Here is a 20737-nt window from a genome sequence, read left to right on the forward strand (position 1 = left end):
AGGCCTTATTTTTGGCTCAAAATGTAAACATTTAAAAACATGGACTCTCTTTCTGCAGACCAGATAACACCACTCTCCAAACACACTGCTGTTTATTGCAATAAATAGATTCCTGCACTGCAGGGAGTTGGACTAGATGACTCTTGGGATCCATTCCAACTCTACAGTTCTGTGATTCTACAGTGGGAAGGAAACCTCCATCGGCACCAGTGGAGGATTCCCTCCAGTAGGGGAAGAGACATAGTTCAGTGGTAGAGCATCTACTTTGCATACAGAAGATCCCAGGTTCAGTTCTCTGGCATCTCCAGGTAGGGCTCTGAATGTCCCCTGGCTGAAACCATGGGGAGGTGCTGCCAATCCGTGTAGGCAATACTGAGCTAGAAGGGCCAGTAGTGTAAGGCAGCTTTCTAAGTTCTTCCTATGGTGCATATAACAGGATCCTCTGCCATTTGCTATTCGTGCAGGTGGAGCTGTGGGTTAAACCACAGAGCCTAGGACTTGCTGATCAGAAGGTGGGAGGTTCAAAACCCCGCGACGGGGTGAGCTCCTGTTGCTTGGTCCCCGCTCCTGCCCACCTAGCAGATCGAAAGCACGCCAGAGTGCAAGTAAATAAATAGGTACCACTCTGGCTGGAAGGTAAATGGCGTTTCCATGCGCTGCTCTGGTTCGCCAGAAGCAGCTTAGTCATGCTGGCCCCATGACCCGGAAGCTGTACGCCGGCTCCCTCGGCCAGTAAAGCAAGATGAGCACCGCAACCCCAGAGTCGTCCACGACTGGACATAATGGTCAAGGGTCCCTTTACCTTTTTACATAACAAAACAGTGTGAATGTTACTTACATTACGGCTGTGTTCAGCACTTTTACAAAAGGGATGTGTGTCGGGGAAAACAGCATCAGCATCATTCACAAGTACATAGAAGACAATGCCTTGCCTGCACCTTATAATCTAAATACGTCCCTGTTTCAGGAGGCCTCAATTAGTTATCTTATATGCATTTTGAAGATATCCATCATGGATTCTGTTTCATGCAAAAGGGCAGAATGATATATTTCTGTCATGCACTCTGGGATAGCTCAGCTGGTAGAGCATGAGATTCTTCGTCTCAGGGTCATGGCTTTGAGTCCCACATTGGGCGAAAGATTCCTGCATTCCAGGAGCTTGGACTAGATGAACCTTGTGATCCCTTCCAACTCTACAGTTCTATGACTGTATGACCTGAGCCATCTTCCTGGGGTCAGGTTGCTGACCTCGTCCTAAACACCTGTCAGGTGAGATCACTGGACAGCCTGTTCTATGCTGACATTGTTTCCCCCCTAAAGTGTTGCATTGACTTCATGGCTATAGGTCTTCTTCCCAAAAGCTGCTTTGTGGACCTATTTTGGCTGGGCAAAAGGCCTCAAACAAATCAACCAGCATGGGCCAACTGCAACAAAAAAGAAGATTTCAGTGTTCCCAGGGAAATACTTGAGTGTGCAGAAGAACAACAATATTAGCTTCTAAAATTAGTTGATACATTTTATTCCTGCCACACACAGGGGCGTAGCAATGGGGGTGTGATAGGGGCGCTCCACACCGGGTGCCACCACTGAAAGGGTGACAAATTCTGGGGGGCACTCACCATGGGGCCTGCAGCACGCCCGAGCCATACGTCTCTTCTGGGAGAGATGCGGTGTCTCGGGCGCGTACACTTGTCTCAGACTCTGTCACTGCTGCTCAGCAGTGGTATCAGTCTTCTTGGCCAGCTGCGCTTCCTCTGGGAAGTACAACATTAATTATAGTGCTTGCTCTGCTTCTAGCACATTCCTCTTGCAGGACAAAACTTGGCATGGAGCACTGGAGCAAGCCCTTGAGCCAAGAACTTACTGCTGGAGATTAAGCCATTTGAAAATTAATTGAGTTAATTCTTCCCTCAGCTGCTATTTGGTCTGCAGGAAAGGCCTCTTATGCTTAGCTTTTCTGCTTATTTGCCTGTATGAATGGATGAAACACATAAGAGTTTGGATTCGATATCCCACTTTATCACTACCCGAAGGAGTCTCAAAGCGGCTAACAACTCCCTTCCCTTCCTCCCCCACAACAAACACTCTGTGAGGTGAGTGGGGCTGAGAGACTTCAGAGAAGTGTGACTGGCCCAAGGTCACCCAGCAGCTGCATGTGGAGGAGTGGGGACGCGAACCCGGTTCCCCAGATTATGAGTCCACCGCTCTTAACCACTACACCACACTGGCTCTCAAAAGGGGGAAGGGCTAGGGATTGGGCTAAATTAAATTGTGCTGGTTGGGGGAGGTATTGAGCGCAGGACACTATATAGCTCATGTTTAAATTACTGCCTTTGAAGCATACCACAATGAATTTTCAGAATAAAAAAAAAAGCATTTTGAGGAGTTATTTCTCCTATGAGAAATCTGCATGAGATTTTTGTTTTCTCCCTGCAATTCCCTTCAGTTTTTTGTTGTTCTTTTGTTTTGCATCATGTTTTGGATCCAGTTCCTTGAGCAGCAGATGATGCTGTCGACCAAATGGGAAATGCTACAGCAACACCATAGGCGCCTTTGACTGGACTTAACCGCCCAGGGGTCCTTTATCTTTAGGGACAAGGGTGGCACTGTGGTCTAAACCACTGAGCCTCTTGGGCTTGCTGATCAGAAGGTCGGCGGTTCTAATTCCCGTGATGGGGTGAGCTCCCGTTGCTCAGTCCCAGCTCCTGCCAACCTAGCAGTTCGTAAGCACGCCAAAAAGTGCAAGCAGATAAATAGGTACCGCTCTGGTGGGAAGGCAAACAGCGTTTCCATGTGCTGCTCTGGTTTTGAGTTTCCGTTGCACCAGAAGCAGCTTAGTCATGCTGGCCACATGACCCGGAAAAACTGTCTGCGGACAAACGCCGGCTTCCTCGGACAGTAAAGTGAGATGAGCGCCACAACCCCAGAGTCGTCTGCGACTGGACTTAACTGTCAGGGGTCCTTTACATTTTTACAGCAATATAGTCTGCAAAGTGTGAGCCTTCAAAGTACTGAATCGCTTTTTGCAGTCTTCTGCCCAAAACTTGGGGATGGAACTAAGCGGGGTGCAAGGACAGAAGGGACTGCTGTTATCAGAACCCCAGCTACTGCAAGTGGTTGTGGAACACCCAGCTACAAGGTTGAAGGATATAGTTAAAAAGGAACAAGCACTTTGGAAATTGCCTCAGACAATTGAAAAACTGGAGGTTATGCAAAACAATGGATAGCGTCTTGCTCTGAAGCTGCAATTTGTGGAGATATCTCAGGTGGCCTAGAAAACTCTGAGGGCATTGCTTGGCAATTCAGAGATATAGCTCTGGAAGGGTAGCGTGTTGCTCCAGATGGATTACCTGCTCTAGTGGTAGCACAGGTAGATCAGCACCTTGTGGGAGTGAAGAATATGCTTCTCCCATTTTTGTAAGAGAGCGTTTTTGTAGAAGTAGTGGATATGACACTAGAGGTAAAGAGAGCTCTGAGATATGTGTAGCTCTAGAAGTTCAGGTAGCAGCTCCAAAGACAAGAGATACAATTGTATGCATGAGGAATGTGATTACAAAAGCTTAGGGAACTGCTGCAGGAAGAGTGTTTGGCTAGAAGATTGTAGAGATGAAGGAAGATTTTTGGGTACTATGTTTGGCTCCAAACCTTCTGGAGATGAGCAGTTCTGGAAGTAAGAGACCCAGTTTTGGAAGTGGGAAGGGTAGATCTAGAGGTATTAGTAGTTTAGAGCGGGGAATAAATAGCCCACCAGAATGTGGAAGTGGAGGGTTTCATTTTGGGACAGTTGACTGTGGGTCAACTGAATGTGAAGGACGTGCCTTCTGGGCAAGGAACTACTGTGTGAGCATTGGGGTTCATGGAGTTACCTGGGCAGGGAAGATTGATTGTTAAACCATTCTGGAAACTGTAGATTTGTAAGGGGCAAATGGTCTCCTAACAGCTCTCAGAACCCTTCACAGACGGATGGACACGGGTGGCGCTGTGGGTTAAACCACAGAGCCTAGGACCTTGCCAATCAGAAGGTTGGCGGTTCGAATCCCAGCGACGGGGTGAGCTCCCGTTGCTTGGTCCCTGCTCCTGCCAACCTAGCAGTTCGAAAGCACAAGTGCAAGTAGATGTACCACTCCGGCGGGAAGGTAAACAGCATTTCTGTGTGCTGCTCTGGTTCGCCAGAAGCGGCTTAGTCATGCTGGCCACATGACCCGGAAGCTGTACGCCAGCTCCCTTGGCCAATAAAGCGAGACGAGCGCTGCAACCCCAGAGTCGGCCACGACTGGACTTAATGGTCAGGGGTCCCTTTACTTTTACGGATGTTTAAAGTGGCATGATATTGCTTTAAATGTATCATACAGATGGTTTCTATTGCACTATTGCATCAAGAATATGTGGCAGAATACACCCACAAGAAAATACATCCGTCTGGAGAAGCCTGAAGTATATGGCAGACTGTACTCTTCTGAGTAACCATAAGAATATTCTATTCATCCAGCAAAAAATATTTCCTCTGTAGGTGTGTTTTTCTTTCCCCCGCCCACCTTAATAGATTCCTGTTCTTGAAATCTTTAGTAGCCCTAAGCAGTTGTCAAATTACAAGAGGCATATATTTAATGGAGCAAATTGCATCTTAGATGGAAAAGGATCCTCCCTGCAGAAGGTGGTGAGCCTGGCATTCCTCATGAACCCAATAAAATTAAGGAATGCCTAAGTGAGGGGATTAACAAGGCAAATGAGTCTGGTCTAACTTTGCCACAGACACAGGGCTCAATAAATGCTGCCCGTTCTGTCTCAGAGGCAGACATGCCTTTTAAATGAAAGGGAGTTGGTTGCTGGATCAAGGCTGGAACAGAATCCCAGGGAGGTCCTTCCTCTTCTTGCCCCACAGTCATCAGACTTGGTGGCACCTCCAGAACAGGGCATGATGATCTTTGGACGTGTCAGCTGGTCCAGAGGAATGTGATGAACAAGTGAATAGCCCAAGTGTATGGCCCCCTACAGACACCCACAAACCCACACACCCAAAATCAAAACAACCATCTCCTCCCACAAAGACATTAAAACTTTGTGCCAGTTTAACCATTTTTGAATGAGTTACTTACAAGGAGATGTCTGATCATGCAAGTATAGCTGTCTAGATCCAAATGCCAGAGGCAGGTGCTTTTATTCCAGCCTCACGGAATCCCCTTTCCTTCATTCTGTGGAACTGTGTGAACATAACAACACCAACCACATTTATATTCTGCCTATTCTCTGAAGCATTCAGGGAGGCATACATGACTCTCTCCCTGTCCCTTTTATCTGTACAACAAACCTGTGAGGTATGTTAGCCTGAAAGAGAGTGGTTTATCCAAGGTTCCCCAGTCTACCCATTCATGGCTGAGCGTGGATTTGATCTCTGAGATCTTAGTCCAGCAGTCTAACCACTACACTGGCTTTCACATCCTTTCTTCCCCTCCATTCGCTTCTCAGGAAAATGTCTGTCCACCCCTTGACCATATACAATAAGATACATGAAAGCATTAAGTGGGAAGAGAGAGTTTCATTTATTGCCATCATGGATGTTTGCACTTTGCAAGCTGGTTTCCATCTGTCATCTGTGTAAAAAGATAAAGGACCCCTGACCGTTAAGTCCGGTCGAGGACGACTCTGGGGTTGCGGCACTCATCTCGCTTTAGTGGCCGAGGGAGCCAGCGTTTGTCCACAGACAGCTTCCAGGTCATGTGGCCAGCATGACTAAGCCACTTCTGGTGAACCAGAGCAGCGCACGGAAACAGCGTTTACCTTCCCGCCAGAGCGGTACCTATTTATCTACTTGCAATTTGATGGGCTAGGTTGGCAGGAGCAGTGACCGAGCAAAGGGAGCTGACCCCGTCGTGGGGATTTGAACCGCTGACCTTGTGATTGGCAAGTCTTAGACTTTGTGGTTTAGACCACAGCGCCACCCGCGTCCCTTGCCATTTGTGTACAACAGCACTTATTTCCATGCAAGCTGCTTGTCTCAGAAATACTGATGGTATTTCTCATTTAAGTCAGCAAATGACTCACTTGCTGGGTTGTAGCTTAGCCTTGATGCTTTCTTCAGCTCCACCACTGCAGGTTGCTTGCCTGGTTTCATATTTACTCAAAGGTCCAGACCTTAACTAGCATTCCAGTCCTGAAAAGTAGCTGAGTGACCAAGAACTGCTAGAGGCTGGGCTATTCCAAATTTAAAAAATGATTATGAGGCATGTGAACCACAGCACTTGCTGTCCTTGCTGAGCAAGAGGCAGGAGAGCCAGTGGCTTCAATTAGAATGCTTCTTACTGACAGATGTACAGCTGCTGGCATTTCGCCACACATGAAGAAATATGTTAAATCCAGGACGACAAATCAACATACTACAATGCAGGCAGTTTTTCAGGCCTTGATGAGGAGAATGGAACTGCTACTGCGGGGGCTCTCTCCACTAACTCTCCTGCAGGATCATCAGGTGTACAGACTAACTCAGAAGGTGCTGGACTCTCCTGCAATGGAAGTTTTAAAGCAGAGGTTGGGTGCCCATCTGCCATGGGTGCTTTAGTTGAGATTCCTGCATTGCAATGGGTTGGGTTAGATGACCCACACAATTCTATGGTTCTATGATTCCGTTGTATGCATGAGTGGGTGTAAACGCAGCTACAGTGGTACCTCGCAAGACGAATGCCTCGCAAGACAAAAAACTCGCTAGACGAAAGGGTTTTTTGTTTTTTGAGCTGCTTCGCAAGACGTTTTTCCCTATGGGCTTGCTTCTCAAGATGGAAACATCTTGCAAGTTTGTTTCCTTTTTCTTAACACCGTTAATACAGTTGTGACTTGACTTCGAGGAGCAACTCATAGAACGCGGTGTGGTAGCCTTTTTTGAGGTTTTTTAAGACTTTGGTGATTTTTGAAGCTTTTCCAAAACTTTCCCAACACCGTGCTTCACAAGACGACAAAACTTGCGGAACAAATTAATTTTGTCTTGCGAGGCACCACTGTAGTGTGATTCCTGCCAGCAGGATCTAGTGTAATGCCTCAAAATGGAGCAATGGGGGGGGCAGGACAAAGTTTGCCTGGGTCTATTGGATCAGGAGCTGGCCCCACTGCCATCACATGACAGCATTTCTGATGGTTTGTTGTTCTTCAGTTGAATTTGTGCCTATGAATTTGTGCCTGGATGATGCTAATGGTTCTCTTCATTTCTTGTTGCTTGCATTAATTGTGTCTCTGTACAACAGCACCATCCCAGTACAGTGGAACCTCTACTTACCACCATAATCTGTTCCGGTGGCTCGTCCTTTAGGTGAAATGGCTTGCTGATAGAAGCGCCGTTGTGCGCATGTGCAGACGGCGACAGCTGCTTCTGCGCATGTGCAAATGGCAGAAGCTGCTTCTACGCGTACACGAATCACAGCAAACCCGGTATTTACTTCCGGGTTTGCCGCAGTCACGACTTGGATTGGGCCCAAGTAGAGGCGGTCGTAAGTAGAGGTTCTATTGCACAATGATACCTTGGTTCACAACTATAATCCGTTCTGGAGGACCTGTTGTAAACCAAAACAGGTTGTAACCCAAGGCGTGCTTTCGCCAATGGGGCCTCCAAAAAAAGGGGGGTTGTAATTCCCCCAAAATGGATTGTAATCCAAAAAAAGGGGGACACACTTCCTGGTTTGACGTGGTTGTAATCCAAAATGGTTGCAAACCAAGGTACCACTGTATTAGAAACATCTTCTGAACAGATAAGGGTGATAGTAACAACAAACAATCATGCTTCAGCTTTTATATTGTATCCCCCACCAAAAAAACACACACAGGCATTATTGCAATAATCATTACAACAACACTGTAAGCTATATAGAAGCAGGGAGAAGAGTGTGTTCATGTTTTCATAATTTTTCAGCCAACCAGCTGGCTCCACTCATTGATCTGTTCAGGCTATAAATAATAAAAGGGTAGATGTGCCAGCTGTGCATGTTAAAGGCACAATCATTTGATTTAAAATGGAATGGCTTTTTGAGATGTGTCTTGATTTACGCCCCCCCCCCCCAATGTAATCCTGATTATGTCAGAGGTGGGGAGCCTGGGTGCATTATAGCCATAGTTGGACTCCAACTCTCATCAGCTGTAGTCCAGCAAGAACTGGAGGGTCTCAGGTTACCCATACCTGTTACATATCTTAGAGAGGACTTTTACACCTTGTTTTTTATGATTTTAGTTCTGAATTTCAAAAGTTTGCAAAACAATACATACATTCCAAATACACATCCATTTCACATTTGACTTCCCCTCCATGGTTTCCCCTGTAATTTCTAAATTTGTTGCATATTATAAATATTCTGTCTTTTCCAAATTGCACTCCAAAAGTCTTCAACTGCTGTTCTTCATTCAAATCCTACCTGCATTTTTACATGTTTACAATAATTCTTTCAATATTCCACAAAAGGTTTCCACTCCGCCTTAAAGTCTGCCTCTTCTTGATCTCTTGATAGTTAAATTTGCTAATTCAGCGTGTTCCATCAGTTTTAACTGCCACACTTCTTTAGTAGGTATTGCCTGATTTTGCCATTTTTGTGCATTTAAGTGCCAGCCTCCGCAGTGTGGCGCCCAGTGCCAGTCACGCTTCATTGCGTTTGTTGACTGAACTAAAAAGTTTCGTGAGCCTATTTATTTATCTATTTATTTATTTATTTATTTATTTATTTATTGTGAAACTCGTATTTTGTCATTTTGTTTCACACACACACACACACACACCTCCCTCAGTGATGACACCCGGGCAGTGGCGTAGAGTGGGGGGTGCAGGGGGGCCGGCCGCACCGGGCGCAACATCTGGGGGTTAGGGTTAGGGGGCGCAAATCCATGGGTTAGGTGGTGCAAATCCACGGGTTAGGGGGTGCAAATTACTTGCCTTGCCCCGGGTGCTGACAACCCACGCTACGCCACTGCACCCGGGGCAGCCCGCACCCACTGCAGCCCCCTTCCTTCGCCGCTGCATGGAAGATGGGGCAGGATGGTGGCATCTGGATGAGGCAAATTGCAAAGGGCCTTCCTGAAGCCATTTAGCTTGAGCCTAATTGCCTTATGGAAAACAGATTAATTAGCTAACACAACATCATCATTCAGCTGCTTGCAAGCCCAGCGACTTCTCCCCATTTCAGATTACTTCATTGGCATAAGGTTCTCTTTCTTTGATGTCTCCTTTTGTATGCATGTTGAAAAATGCATTTCATTTGCCATTTATGACTTCCAAGTCAACCAGCCCCATGGATTAAACTGATTGCTATCTTGAGGCCAAGCCCATCTTATTGAAGGTATATAAAGCCTCAACTTCCAGTGGACATGTGAAAAGGGGTTCCATTCTCTTCCCCTCTCTCTGGGACATCTGGTTGCAGCTCAGCTTTGCTTCAATAATCTCTGTCCCATCTCTGATTAAGCCATCATGAGCCGGCAGTGCTTCAGTTCCCGGTCCCTTAATGGAAGACGGCCATCATCTGGCTCGGCCATCAGCAGTGGATTTAGGGGTGGCAACAGTCTGTCTTCCATCTGCTACACCGGAGCAGGCCGATGTGGTGGCTACAGCAGTATAAGCCACTATAATATCGGCCGTAGCAGAAGACTTTCTGGCGGAAGCCTTGGTGGATACGGAGGAAGTTCTGGTGGATACAGTGCAGGCTTTAGGGACTTCAGTGGTTTGGGCTATGGTCCTGGGCCATTGGGATATGGTTTTGGGCATGTAGGCTATGGTGCTGGCATTGGCAGGCCTGGAGGCTTCAGTAGTCGAAGTGCAGGGGCCTATGGCACAGCTGGAGGAGTCGGCAGCCAAAGCCTTGGAGGCTACGGCGGCGAAGGAAGTGGTAGCTACAGATATGGTGGCTTCAGCAGCCGAAGTTTTGGTGGTGTTTGTGGCAGAGGCTATAGGACAGTTGGCTTTGGCAGCCCGAGTCTGGGTGGTGGTGTGTATGGCAGCAGAAGCGTTATTTGTGGCCGCCCTGTTTGTGGGGGCTTGGGCTATGAGCCCATTGGCCGTTTTGGTGACTGCAGGGGGATCCAGTCGGTCAGGGTCAATACAAACCTCTTGAGGCCCCTTTGCATACAGGTTGATCCAGAGATCTCTAGAGTGAAGGTGGAGGAGCGAGAGCAAATCAAATGCCTCAATGACAAGTTTGCCTGCTTCATCGATAAGGTGAGATTGTATGGTGAGTCTGCTCTGGTGCATTCTGTTTGAGTTAGCCTCTTGTGAAGAGACAAAGGGATGTTTCACTTTTCAAAGAGCTTCTAGTAGTTTTTGTGTCTGGGATTAAGTGGGGAAATAACCATTTGGACTGCATGTTTAGTTTCCGAGTTACTCAAATTATGATTACATTTCTCCTTGCCTTTTAAAAACAGATTTCATTTCTAGGCCTGTCAATCAGTGAAATAAAACTGACTAATCAACTATGTTTATTAACTAATCAGCTAATCAAAATGTTGATTTAAATATTAATTATTTAAATAGCTTTGCATATAACTAAAAAATACAGGGCAAATATCCTTTTAGAGCATTAAAGGGCTGTGAGATAATGTCCACACTACAGTAACACACCAGAACCAAAACAGCCCTTATTAACAAAAGTGATTCTAATGCCTCCAGACTGATCAAAATTGGCCTGCATTGGTTATTTTATTGTGTATGGTGTTGGAATGGGTCACAACAAAGAAGATAAAGAGATAAAACAGAGTTTAAAAGAAAAATCCACCAAAAGTAATCGTCCTTCAATCTGGACATACTATCATAAAAGGCCTGCAAGAAGAAAGCAAGCTTTTATTGGGTGCCAAAATATATACAATGCAGAAGCCAGACAGAGGTCAGAGGGGAGAATATTCCACAGGTGGGGTGCTACTGGGCAAGACTGCATGGGGAATGGCATTCCTTCAGGCACTCAGACCCCGAGTCATTTAGGGGTTTGCATATTGTACTGGCGACTAATAGGCATCTAGCATTAATATTTAAGAACTGGTGTCATAAGATCCCTTGCAAATGTGCCTGATGATCATCTGGCTGCTGCATTTAGAACTAGTTATAATCTCCAGACCGTCTACATGGGTAGGCCCTTGTAGAATGCATTTCAGTAATCCAACTGTGAGATTACCAGGGCATGGATAAAATAGGCTAGAATCCTAGTGTGAAACCCTGCAGAACCAAACTGTGCAGATTCCTAAAATCCTGACCAGCAGCCTCTTGGAGACTGCGTGAAAAGAGGCAAGTTGCAGCACAGCACTCAGCAGTGGCCAGCACAACCCATGGCCAGAATGATCAAGAGGGAGTTTAGCTGTGAGATGTGCTCTGCATCCTCCAACTTCTTTCCTATGGTCTATGGACGCAGGTGGCGCTGTGGTCTAAACCACAGAGTCTAGGCTTGCTGATCAGAAGGTCGGCGGTTCGAATCCCCGTGATGGGGTGAGCTCCCATTGCTCAGTCCCAGCTCCTGCCAACCTAGCAGTTCGAAAGCAAGTCAAAGTGCAAGTAGATAAATAGGTACTGCTCTGGTGGGAAGGTAAACAACGTTTCTGTGTGCTGCTTTGGTTTCGCCAGAAGCAGCTTAGTCATGCTGGCCACATGACACCGAAAAACTGTCTGCAGACAAACGCCAGCTCCCTCGGCCTGTAAAGTGAGATGAACACCGCAACTCCAGAATCGTTTGTAACTGTCAGGGGTCCTTTACCTTTTTACCCAGCAAGACCTCCTTCTCCAGCTGCTTTAAAGCAAGAGGTCTATGGAAGCAAATAAATCCCTCTGGATTTTCACATGCATTGAGTGTGTGGGTGCAAATGGCTGCCCCCTTTTCTTGGCTGCTCTAACTTATGGAGGTGATGGAAATGCATCATTTCCAGCTGCCTTATAAAAACCCAGTGGGGTCTCAAAATTTCAGTAGCGCCCTGCGCATTGCCAAAAATCAGTGACTCCCACCTCTCGTCTTGCATTCTACATGACAGCACTGCCTGCAGCGCCCCCAAGGCTCTGTGCCCAGTGCAACCAAACTGGTCATGCTCTCCTAAATCTGCCTCAGACAAACCTCACCCAACCCAGTATTGTCTTTGCAAACAGACAACAGCTCTCTAGGGGTTCAGACAGGGGAGACTCCCAGCCCTATTGGGAGGTACTGGGAAAATGAACCTGGGACCTTCTGTACCACTGTCCTGTGGCCCTTCCCCAATTCTATTTAAGCAGAAATGGACTGAACTCTTTCAGACCCTTTGGAATTTAAACTTGAAGATCATTGTGTGTGTGTGTGTGTGTAATAGTAAACTATTTATATTCCATTTTGATGTTTCCTTTGGATGAATTTGAACTGGGAACTGAATGTGAACCAAAGTAGTTTCTTTAGTAAAGCAACAAATGTGAACTAGACTTATTTATTTATTATTATTTTTAATGGACTTTCCAAGCTCTTGTTCTGTGTGGCTTGCTCCCAGGCCAAACCTTAACTTGATTAACAATTAAATTGATTATGACTGCACGCTTAGATAAAACTTGCTTGGGAGTAAGCCCCATTCAACACAGGAGGGCAAACTGTCGATTCTGAGTCAATAAACATAGGATTGCACTATAAGGCTTGCAGCTCTGTCTATTTGCAAACCATTCTTTTTTCCAATGGCAGATTTAAATGCTCTTGTTCTATAATTTGTCACTGTATACTTAAAAGTAGTCATTTCTTCTCAGATAGCATTCCCTTAGCAATTACAGCTGTACTGCATAGTATACTACCCATCAACTCAGTTCCTGGGAGTCACAAGTGAGAGAATGCTGTTACACACAAGGTACTGCTTGTGGGTTGGCTAGCTACTGTGAGAACAGAACAATGGACTACAATGGGCCTTTGGCTTGATCCAGCAGAGCTCTTTATGTTCCTAGATAATTGTGGGTTCACTCTGTTTCTTCATTGTCAACTCAACTCTTCTGTTTGCTTTAGAAATGCATGAAATGCCAATGCCTGGTTCTGGCAAAAAAAACCAACCCACTGGATTCAAGAACTGAGGAGGAGATTTTTCCCCACCTCATAGGAAGACCTAATAGGTTCCTGTGTTTAGTACACTATCACCATGGCTCCATTTTAATTGCAGGTGAGGCACTTGGAGCAGCAAAACAAGCTTTTGGAAACCAAATGGAATTGCCTGCAGCAACAGGGGCCTGTTGAGAAGAAAACCATTGACCACCTGTTTGAGAACTACATTGCAACCTTGAGGAGGCAGCTGGATCTTTTGCTGAATGAGCGGGAGCAGCTGCAATGTGAGCAAGCTAAATTCCAGGATGTGGTCGAAGAGTACAAATGCAGGTAAATGGTGGGCTGTCTTCCCCATAAAAGGTCTGGTTTAAGAAATGAGTAAGGGGTCTATTTCTCCTGGGATGCTGTGTCCTCCAACCATTTGTGATGGTTCTAAGACACAGCTATCGGCAATTTGAGAAGAATAACGCTGGCCCACCTTATAGGGCTATTGTAAAGATTATGGTGGTAGTGTGACTAAAATGTTTGGACACTTGAAGTGTGCTTTATAAAACAAGTGCTAAGTGTTACCTTTATTTTCATTCTGAGTTCTACGGGGTAGATTCAGTGGAGAAATATTGCCTGGTTCAATATGATGAACATGCTCGCCCTTCTTTCACCCTGTGCTTCTCAGCCATGCTGAGTCCCAAGCCAGAATCTCCCCAATGCAAGTCCAGCCTTCTGTCCATGCCCAGACAGTGGCTCCTAGACACTTTGCAGTAGAGCTGATTCTCAGGAAGCTTTGTATCTCCTTCTGTTCTCCACTGCAAGGTATGAAGAAGAAATCAACCGGCGTATGGCTGCGGAAAATGAATTTGTGTTGCTGAAAAAGGTGAGTCAAATTGGTTTCGAAGAATGGAAAAGACAATGAATTACAATGTTCAGAGAGTTGGAGGCATGGCATGGTCATGACACTTTGCCCTGCTTGAGAAGCTCCCCCCAAAGCATCTTCTAAGCACAGTGCTGGAAAAAGGTCTTTCTTTTTATCCATCATATTCTTCTTACTAGGTACCTTATAATAGGCCTTTCTTTGCATGTTGTCTATATTATAGCAGAAGTAGGGAACTGATGGCCTTCCAGATGTTGATAGACTCAGCCCCACCATCGGCTCCAGCCAGGTGGATGGTGGAATTTGTAGTCTGGCAACATCTAGAAGGTTGTGTGTACCCTACATCCTTTTAAAAAATTTTTTAGAAAGGCCCAATAAAATCATAGTATACATACATATGCAATGCTACAGTGATTTTCCCCCCTTTTGATCTAAGAGTCGAAAGCATGTCAAGTGCAAGTAGATAAATAGGTACCACTCTGGCAGGAAGATAAACGTCGTTTCCATGCGCTGCTCTGGTTCACCAGAAGCAGCTTAGTCATGCTGGCCACATGACCCGGAAAAACTGTGGAGTAATGCCGGCTCCCTTGGCCTATAGAGTGAGATGAGCGCCACAACCCCAGAGTCGTCCGTGACTGGACCTAATGGTCCGGGGTACCTTTACCTTTTTTAGAATCAAGCAAATATCATTGGATGTCAGGTTACAGGCAGTAAAACTTTGGGGTTCGCTCTGTGGCAGCTACAGTGGATTGCAGGAAGTGACATGGTGCAATTCTAAACATCTCTATTCAGAAGAAAGTCCCATTGAGTGCAGTAGTGAGAGCCACTTCAAATGCATGGAAATATACCAATATGGGAAGCACAGTCCCATAAGTATATATTGTTTGGAAAAGTTCTGGGAAGCTGCACATTGACAGAAAGGTGCCCTTCCTCTGACTGTGCCACTATAATAATAATAATAATAATAATAATAATAATAATAATAATAATAAATAATAATAATAATAATAATAATAATAATAATAATAATAATAATAATAATTTATTATTTGTACCCCGCCCATCTGGCTGGGTTTCCCCAGCCACTCTGGGCGGCTTCCAACAAAGATGAAAGATACACTAAAATGTCACATATTAAAAACTTCCCTGCTTTGACATCTGATGGGAGGGCGTTCCACAGGGCGGGCGCCACTACTCTCTCCCAACTCCATTTGAGACAAGTAGATAACACAAGAATGGTTGATTTAATTATCTGCCATATTAAAGCTCAGGTCTTTCTTGACTGAAAGTATGGAGACCTCCTCTCCTCTCCTCTCCTCTCCTCTCCTCTCCTCTCCTCTCCTCTCCTCTCCTCTCCTCTCCTCTCCTCTCCTCTCCTCTCTTTCTTAAACAAGGCTTGTTGTCACTGAATTACAAGAGAAGTATTTATTGTGTCTTGTCTTTCAGGATGTAGACTGTGCTTACACCGGCAAAGTGGAGCTGGAGGTGAAAGTGGAAGCTCTAAGACAGGAGCTGGAGTTCCTCAGATGTGTCCATGAAGCAGTAAGTATTTCTCATGATTTATTTTGGATCTCTGTTTTCTTAACTTAAATTCAATTTTTCACATTTCTGCAGCAATTCGCGATTTTTGAAATAAGAAAAACAAATCCTCGTGAAATTTCGCCTGCAGTTTAGTTTGAATATCTCCTGATAAACACATTTTATATGAAGTTTTCACCAATGTACAATTTTTTTCAAGCAATGTCCCCTAAAATAAAGCAGTTTTGCATGCTATTTTCCCCAGCATATGCATTCTTGTGAACATTGGTTGGAGAACTGCACTGTGAAATTCGATAGATCCACCTTTAAATGTGAGCTGAATCAAACTAATTCCCCATGCCAATTTCCAAGGCAACCGGAAGACAACTTTAGATAGTTCATCCATCTCTACAGCTAATGAAGTAGTGTCTGCTATTAATACTGGATACAGCAGAAAGCTTTAAAAATACAAACTAATCATAATTCACATTAAAAATATTACCTGCCCTTCACCATCAGGTACCCGGGTGGGTTACCACACTTTAAAAGTCAGAACTAAAACCATTTAATAGGTGTTACAGTCACAAGAATAGAGTGGCCACACGGAACAGCCCAAACTGTCTCCCTCCAGTATGGACAATTAATGACCTGCTAAAAATATATATCAATTATATATTTTCTTTTCAGGAAATAGAAAGCTTACAGACAACAACAGCTGACACCAATGTTGTTGTGTCTATGGACAACAACCGAGAACTAGACATGGAGGGGATCATTAACTCTGTGAGGTGTCAGTATGAGGAGATTGTACAGAGAAGCAAGGATGAGGTCAACGCTCTTTATGAAACCAAGGTAAATATGATATAGGCCTGTCTGCAACAGAGAGAAGCAAATGCCATCGATTGTTACCACTGTTTTAGATAACTGAATCCACAGAGGCAAAAATAAAGTCATCCTTTCTCTCTGATTTTAGTTCAAAGATCTGCAGTCCACCTATGGGCATCACTGTGACGCTTTGGCTAAGGGCCGCCATGAAATCCAGGACCTGACTCGCCTTATCCAGCGACTCAAGGCTGATATGGAAAATGCCAAGAAACAGGTGAGAGAGGTGAAGTCGAACAGGAGAAGTTTGAGCATCAGAAATCCTTTTCCTGGTCTTGATGTACACCAGGGTTAGTCAATGAGGAGCCTTCCAGGTACTTTTTGTCAATGGGAGATGTAGTCCATCAGGGATGGTAGGAGCCAACAGCAACTGGAGGTCACTTCATTGGCCACCTCCAGGTTCACACTGTCCTTTGTGCTCATCCTTCAGAACTGAATTTTTTTTATATATCTATTCAAAAATGGGAGGCGAAGGAAGGAAAATTCCTGATCCTCCTGTAATAAAAGTTAAGGCATTAATGCTGTCTTCGCTTGCTAGATTCATTGCCTTATATTCTAAAAGGTAAAGGTAAAGGGACCCCTGACCATTAGGTCCAGTCGTGACCGACTCGGGGGTTGCGGCGCTCATCTCACTTTATTGGCCGAGGGAGCCGGCGTACAGCTTCCAGGTCATGTGGCCAGCATGACTAAGCCTCTTCTGGCGAACCAGAGCAGTGCACGGAAACGCCGTTTACCTTCCCGCTGGAGCGGTACCTATTTATCTACTTGCACTTTGACGTGCTTTCAAACTGCTAGGTTGGCAGGAGCAGGGACCGAGCAATGGGAGCTCACCCCGTCGCAGGGATTCGAACCGCCAACCTTCTGATCGGCAAGTCCTAGGATCTGTGGTTTAACCCACAGCGCCACCTGCGTCCCTTAGGTTTATATTCTACTCATTCCAAAACCTGAAACCTCATTGATAATTTAAAAAACCCACCTGCTCATACATAATTTCCATTCCTGTTTCTACCAGCTGCCTTCCTTTTTGATTCTCCCCTCCGAGAAGTCATCTGGTTTCCCCACCACCACCCTACGTTTCCCCTTTTCTGCCCCAGCTGTTTCCTTCACAACATAGAGTTTAAAGACACCTCTAGCTGCTGCTCATTTCTTAATTTCTAATGATTAGCCTGGACTAAACCGAATCAGAAGAATCACATACGGCTCCAGAATCTGGGGCTGCATGCATACCGTACTCTTAAAGCGCATTCTGCTGCCCTCCCCCAGTAATCCTGGGACCTGCAGATTACCCCTCAGAGAACTATAATTCTTAGCCCCTTAAGAAACTACATTTATCAGGATTTCTGGGTGGGTGGGTGCTTTGAATGTGCTTCAAAAGTATGGAATGCATGTAGTCTGTGACTATCTACTTAGACTGGGCCAGGAGGCAGAGTAGATGAAGATCTTTCTCCTACTCATTGAATGTTATTACACTCAGGATGACCTTTCAAGCCCTAAACGGCCTCAGCCCAGTATACCTGAAGGAGCGTCTCCACCCCCATTGTTCTGCCTGGACACTGAGGTCCAGCTTTGGGGGCCTTCTGGCGGTTCCCTCACTGTGAGAAGTGAGTTTACAGGGAACCAGGCAGAGGGCCTTCTCGGTAGTGGCACCCGCCCTGTGGAACGCCCTCCCATCAGATGTCAAAGAAATAAACAACTATCTGATGTTTAGAAGACATCTGAAGGCTGCCCTGTTTAGGGAAGCTTTTAAAGACTGATGTTTTAATGTATTTTTAATCTCCTGTTGGAAGCCGCCCAGAGTGGCTGGGGAAACCCAGCCAGATGAGTGGGGTACAAATAATAAATTATTATTATTATTATTATTATTATTATTATTATTATTATTAATTCATGGACCAACTCTTTTCTCTCTTTATCTGTGCCTTTTGAAGATTGATGTACTACAGACAGCTATCGCTGACAATGAGCAGCGTGGCGACTGTGCCCTGAAGGATGCCAAGGCAAAACTTGCGGAGGTGGAGAATGCACTGCAGTGCTCTAAGGATGAACTTGCCCGCCTGCTAAGGGATTACCAGGATTTGCTGAATGTCAAGATGGCTTTGGACATCGAGATTGCTATGTATAGGTCACTGCTGGAAGGAGAAGAGAGCAGGTGGGTGGGGAAAAAATTAGCGCCCATGCAATACTCATACATCCTTGCTGGAATGTTGCTTACATTGCTCTTTGGAATGTAAATATAGAGATTTTGATGAACAACCTAAAATCAACAATAACATTGCATTGATAAAACGAATACAGAATAAATGAATAGAACAGATTACTACATCATAGAAGTATCACTCCTCAGGGAGCGCTTGGATTAAGATGCTGAATTAATCGGCTGGAATCCAGGAAGAAATCCTGTTATCAAGTTATCTCAATAATGTGTGGTTGATTCTTAAATGTTACTAAGCTTTGAAACATGGCCAAATAATATATGATATGATTGAGCCTAGTAAGCTTACACAAAAAACTTGCCTTTCAATTATTCACTATTCCTCAAAGTCACATTTCAAAAGTGAGATTCGAAAATATTAAAGAAAATTTGAAAATAATTAGAATTCTGAAATATTGGGGGGGGGGATTAACATTTTGACTACTTCTGCTGCTATTATTAAATTCCCGATTACTACAGAATTGTGGCACTCTTGGAATATTAACATTTTCTTCTCTTTTCTCAACAGGATATGTAGTTCTACTCCAGTTAACATAGGTAAGTAACTTTAAAGCTATATATTATTGCATTTGGACGCGGGTGGTGCTGTGGTCTAAACCACAGAGCTCAGGGCTCGCTGATCAGAAGGTCGGTGGTTCAAATCCCCACGACGGGGTGAGCTCCTGCTGTTCGGTCCCAGCTCCTGCCAACCTAGCAGTTCGAAAGCACGTCAAAGTGCAAGTAGATAAATAGGTACCACTCCAGTGGGAAGGTAAACGGCGTTTCCGTGCGCTGCTCTGGTTCACCACAAGTGGCTTAATCATCATGGCCACATGACCTGGAAGCTGTCTGCAGACAGACACCGGCTCCCTTGGCTTATAGAGTGAGATGAGCGCCGCAACCCCAGAGTCGTCCGCGACTGGACCTAATGGTCAGGGGTGCCTTTACCTTTACCTTTATTATTGCATTGAAAAATGCTATTCATTTCACTGAGAGGCCTTAGATGTGTGTGTCTAAGTAACTGTCTTTTCCTCTACTCTTGCAGCTGTGTTGGGTTGCTCCAACATGTCTCCAGGCGGTGGAGCTGCATATGGTGGTACCTTGGGAGGAGGTGGTGGATTTGGAAGGAGATGTGTCTATGGACTTGGATCAGAAGGACAAAGTGCCAGCGGCGGTGGAGGATTCAGTTCCAGAAGTGGAAGGCTGAACTACAGAGCTGGATTTAGCTCTAGGAGTGGAGGGTACCTTTCGAGATGCACAATGAGCTCTGGATTTGGGCAGTGCAATACCAGTAGTGTGGCTCCCTGTGGACCTAGGGATTGTGGCTTAGGATCCATAGGCAGTGGAGGCTTTAGTTCTAGGAGCAGAGGATACAGTTCCAGAAGTGGGGGTTGCAGCTCAAGTGGACCATGCATTTCCTCAGCTGGTGGAGGCTACACCACTGAGAGCACAGGAGGCTGTGGAGTGACCCACACCTCTGAGTGTTCAAGCGGTGGCTACGCCACTGGTGCTGCTTCTTCTGCTAATACCGGATGCAGCAGTGGAGACGCGAGACGCAACTCTGGGAGTGGATGTCGAACAGGGTATGGAGGAAGCTGCTCCATCATCAGATAAAGTTCAGGCCCAGAATATTGTTTGGGGGCAGTGGGGGATGTTTCTGTTTGCTGAGGAAAACAATATACCATTATCCATCACTGCAATTTGTGTTAAAAACGAGGGAGATCTTGGCATTAGGGAATTCCCTTTCTTTGGCCTTTTAACTCCCCCCACCCCTCCCAAAGTCATAATATAAGTTGGTCCAGAACACCTTGATTCTGAACATCACTACAGAAGTGGTGGGTTTTTGCTACATGATGGGTTTTGCCATAGGGGTGAGAAGGGTGTCAGAGAGGGCAACCTCACTGAGAAACCCCCACCATTTCAGTCATTGCATCGTATCCAACTAAGTTATAATCAGAGTAGAGCCATTTAAATTAATGGACCTAAGTTAGTCATGTGTCCACTAGCTTCAGTGGGTCTCCTCTGAGAAGGGCTAACTTTGGTTACAACCCATAATTATTGACAACCTCTTGCCTCAGGATATGGCACCATCATTTCATGAAGATTTCTGCACCTAGTAATGTTGGCTGTTTGCTGGGTGACTTAAAGTAGTCAATAATATTCATATTGAAGCCCAGAATCCTAGGGAAGACACTTTGGGTGGATTTCAGCATCATGCTATGGTGAATGTCCCACCAGCACAAGCATTGCAACTTGCCAGGTGGAATGGTCCTCTCTCTTTGCCTCTTTTGTGTTGTTCTG

General features: G+C 45.4%; 1 protein-coding gene across 1 annotated transcript; it reads left to right on the top strand.

Moving 5' to 3' along the window:
* Positions 1–9433: 9433 nt before the first annotated feature.
* On the top strand, positions 9434–20050 carry LOC114592803 (keratin, type II cytoskeletal cochleal-like). Its single transcript, XM_028721072.2, has 9 exons — positions 9434–10177; positions 13096–13307; positions 13788–13848; positions 15292–15387; positions 16051–16215; positions 16337–16462; positions 18174–18394; positions 18966–18994; positions 19482–20050. The coding sequence occupies exons 1-9, from the start codon at positions 9434–9436 to the stop codon at positions 20048–20050; spliced, it is 2223 nt and encodes a 740-aa protein (XP_028576905.2).
* The last annotated feature ends 687 nt before the right edge of the window (positions 20051–20737 follow it).

This window comes from Podarcis muralis, chromosome 2, assembly GCF_964188315.1.
Source record: "Podarcis muralis chromosome 2, rPodMur119.hap1.1, whole genome shotgun sequence".
NCBI classification, from domain to species: Eukaryota; Metazoa; Chordata; class Lepidosauria; order Squamata; family Lacertidae; genus Podarcis; species Podarcis muralis.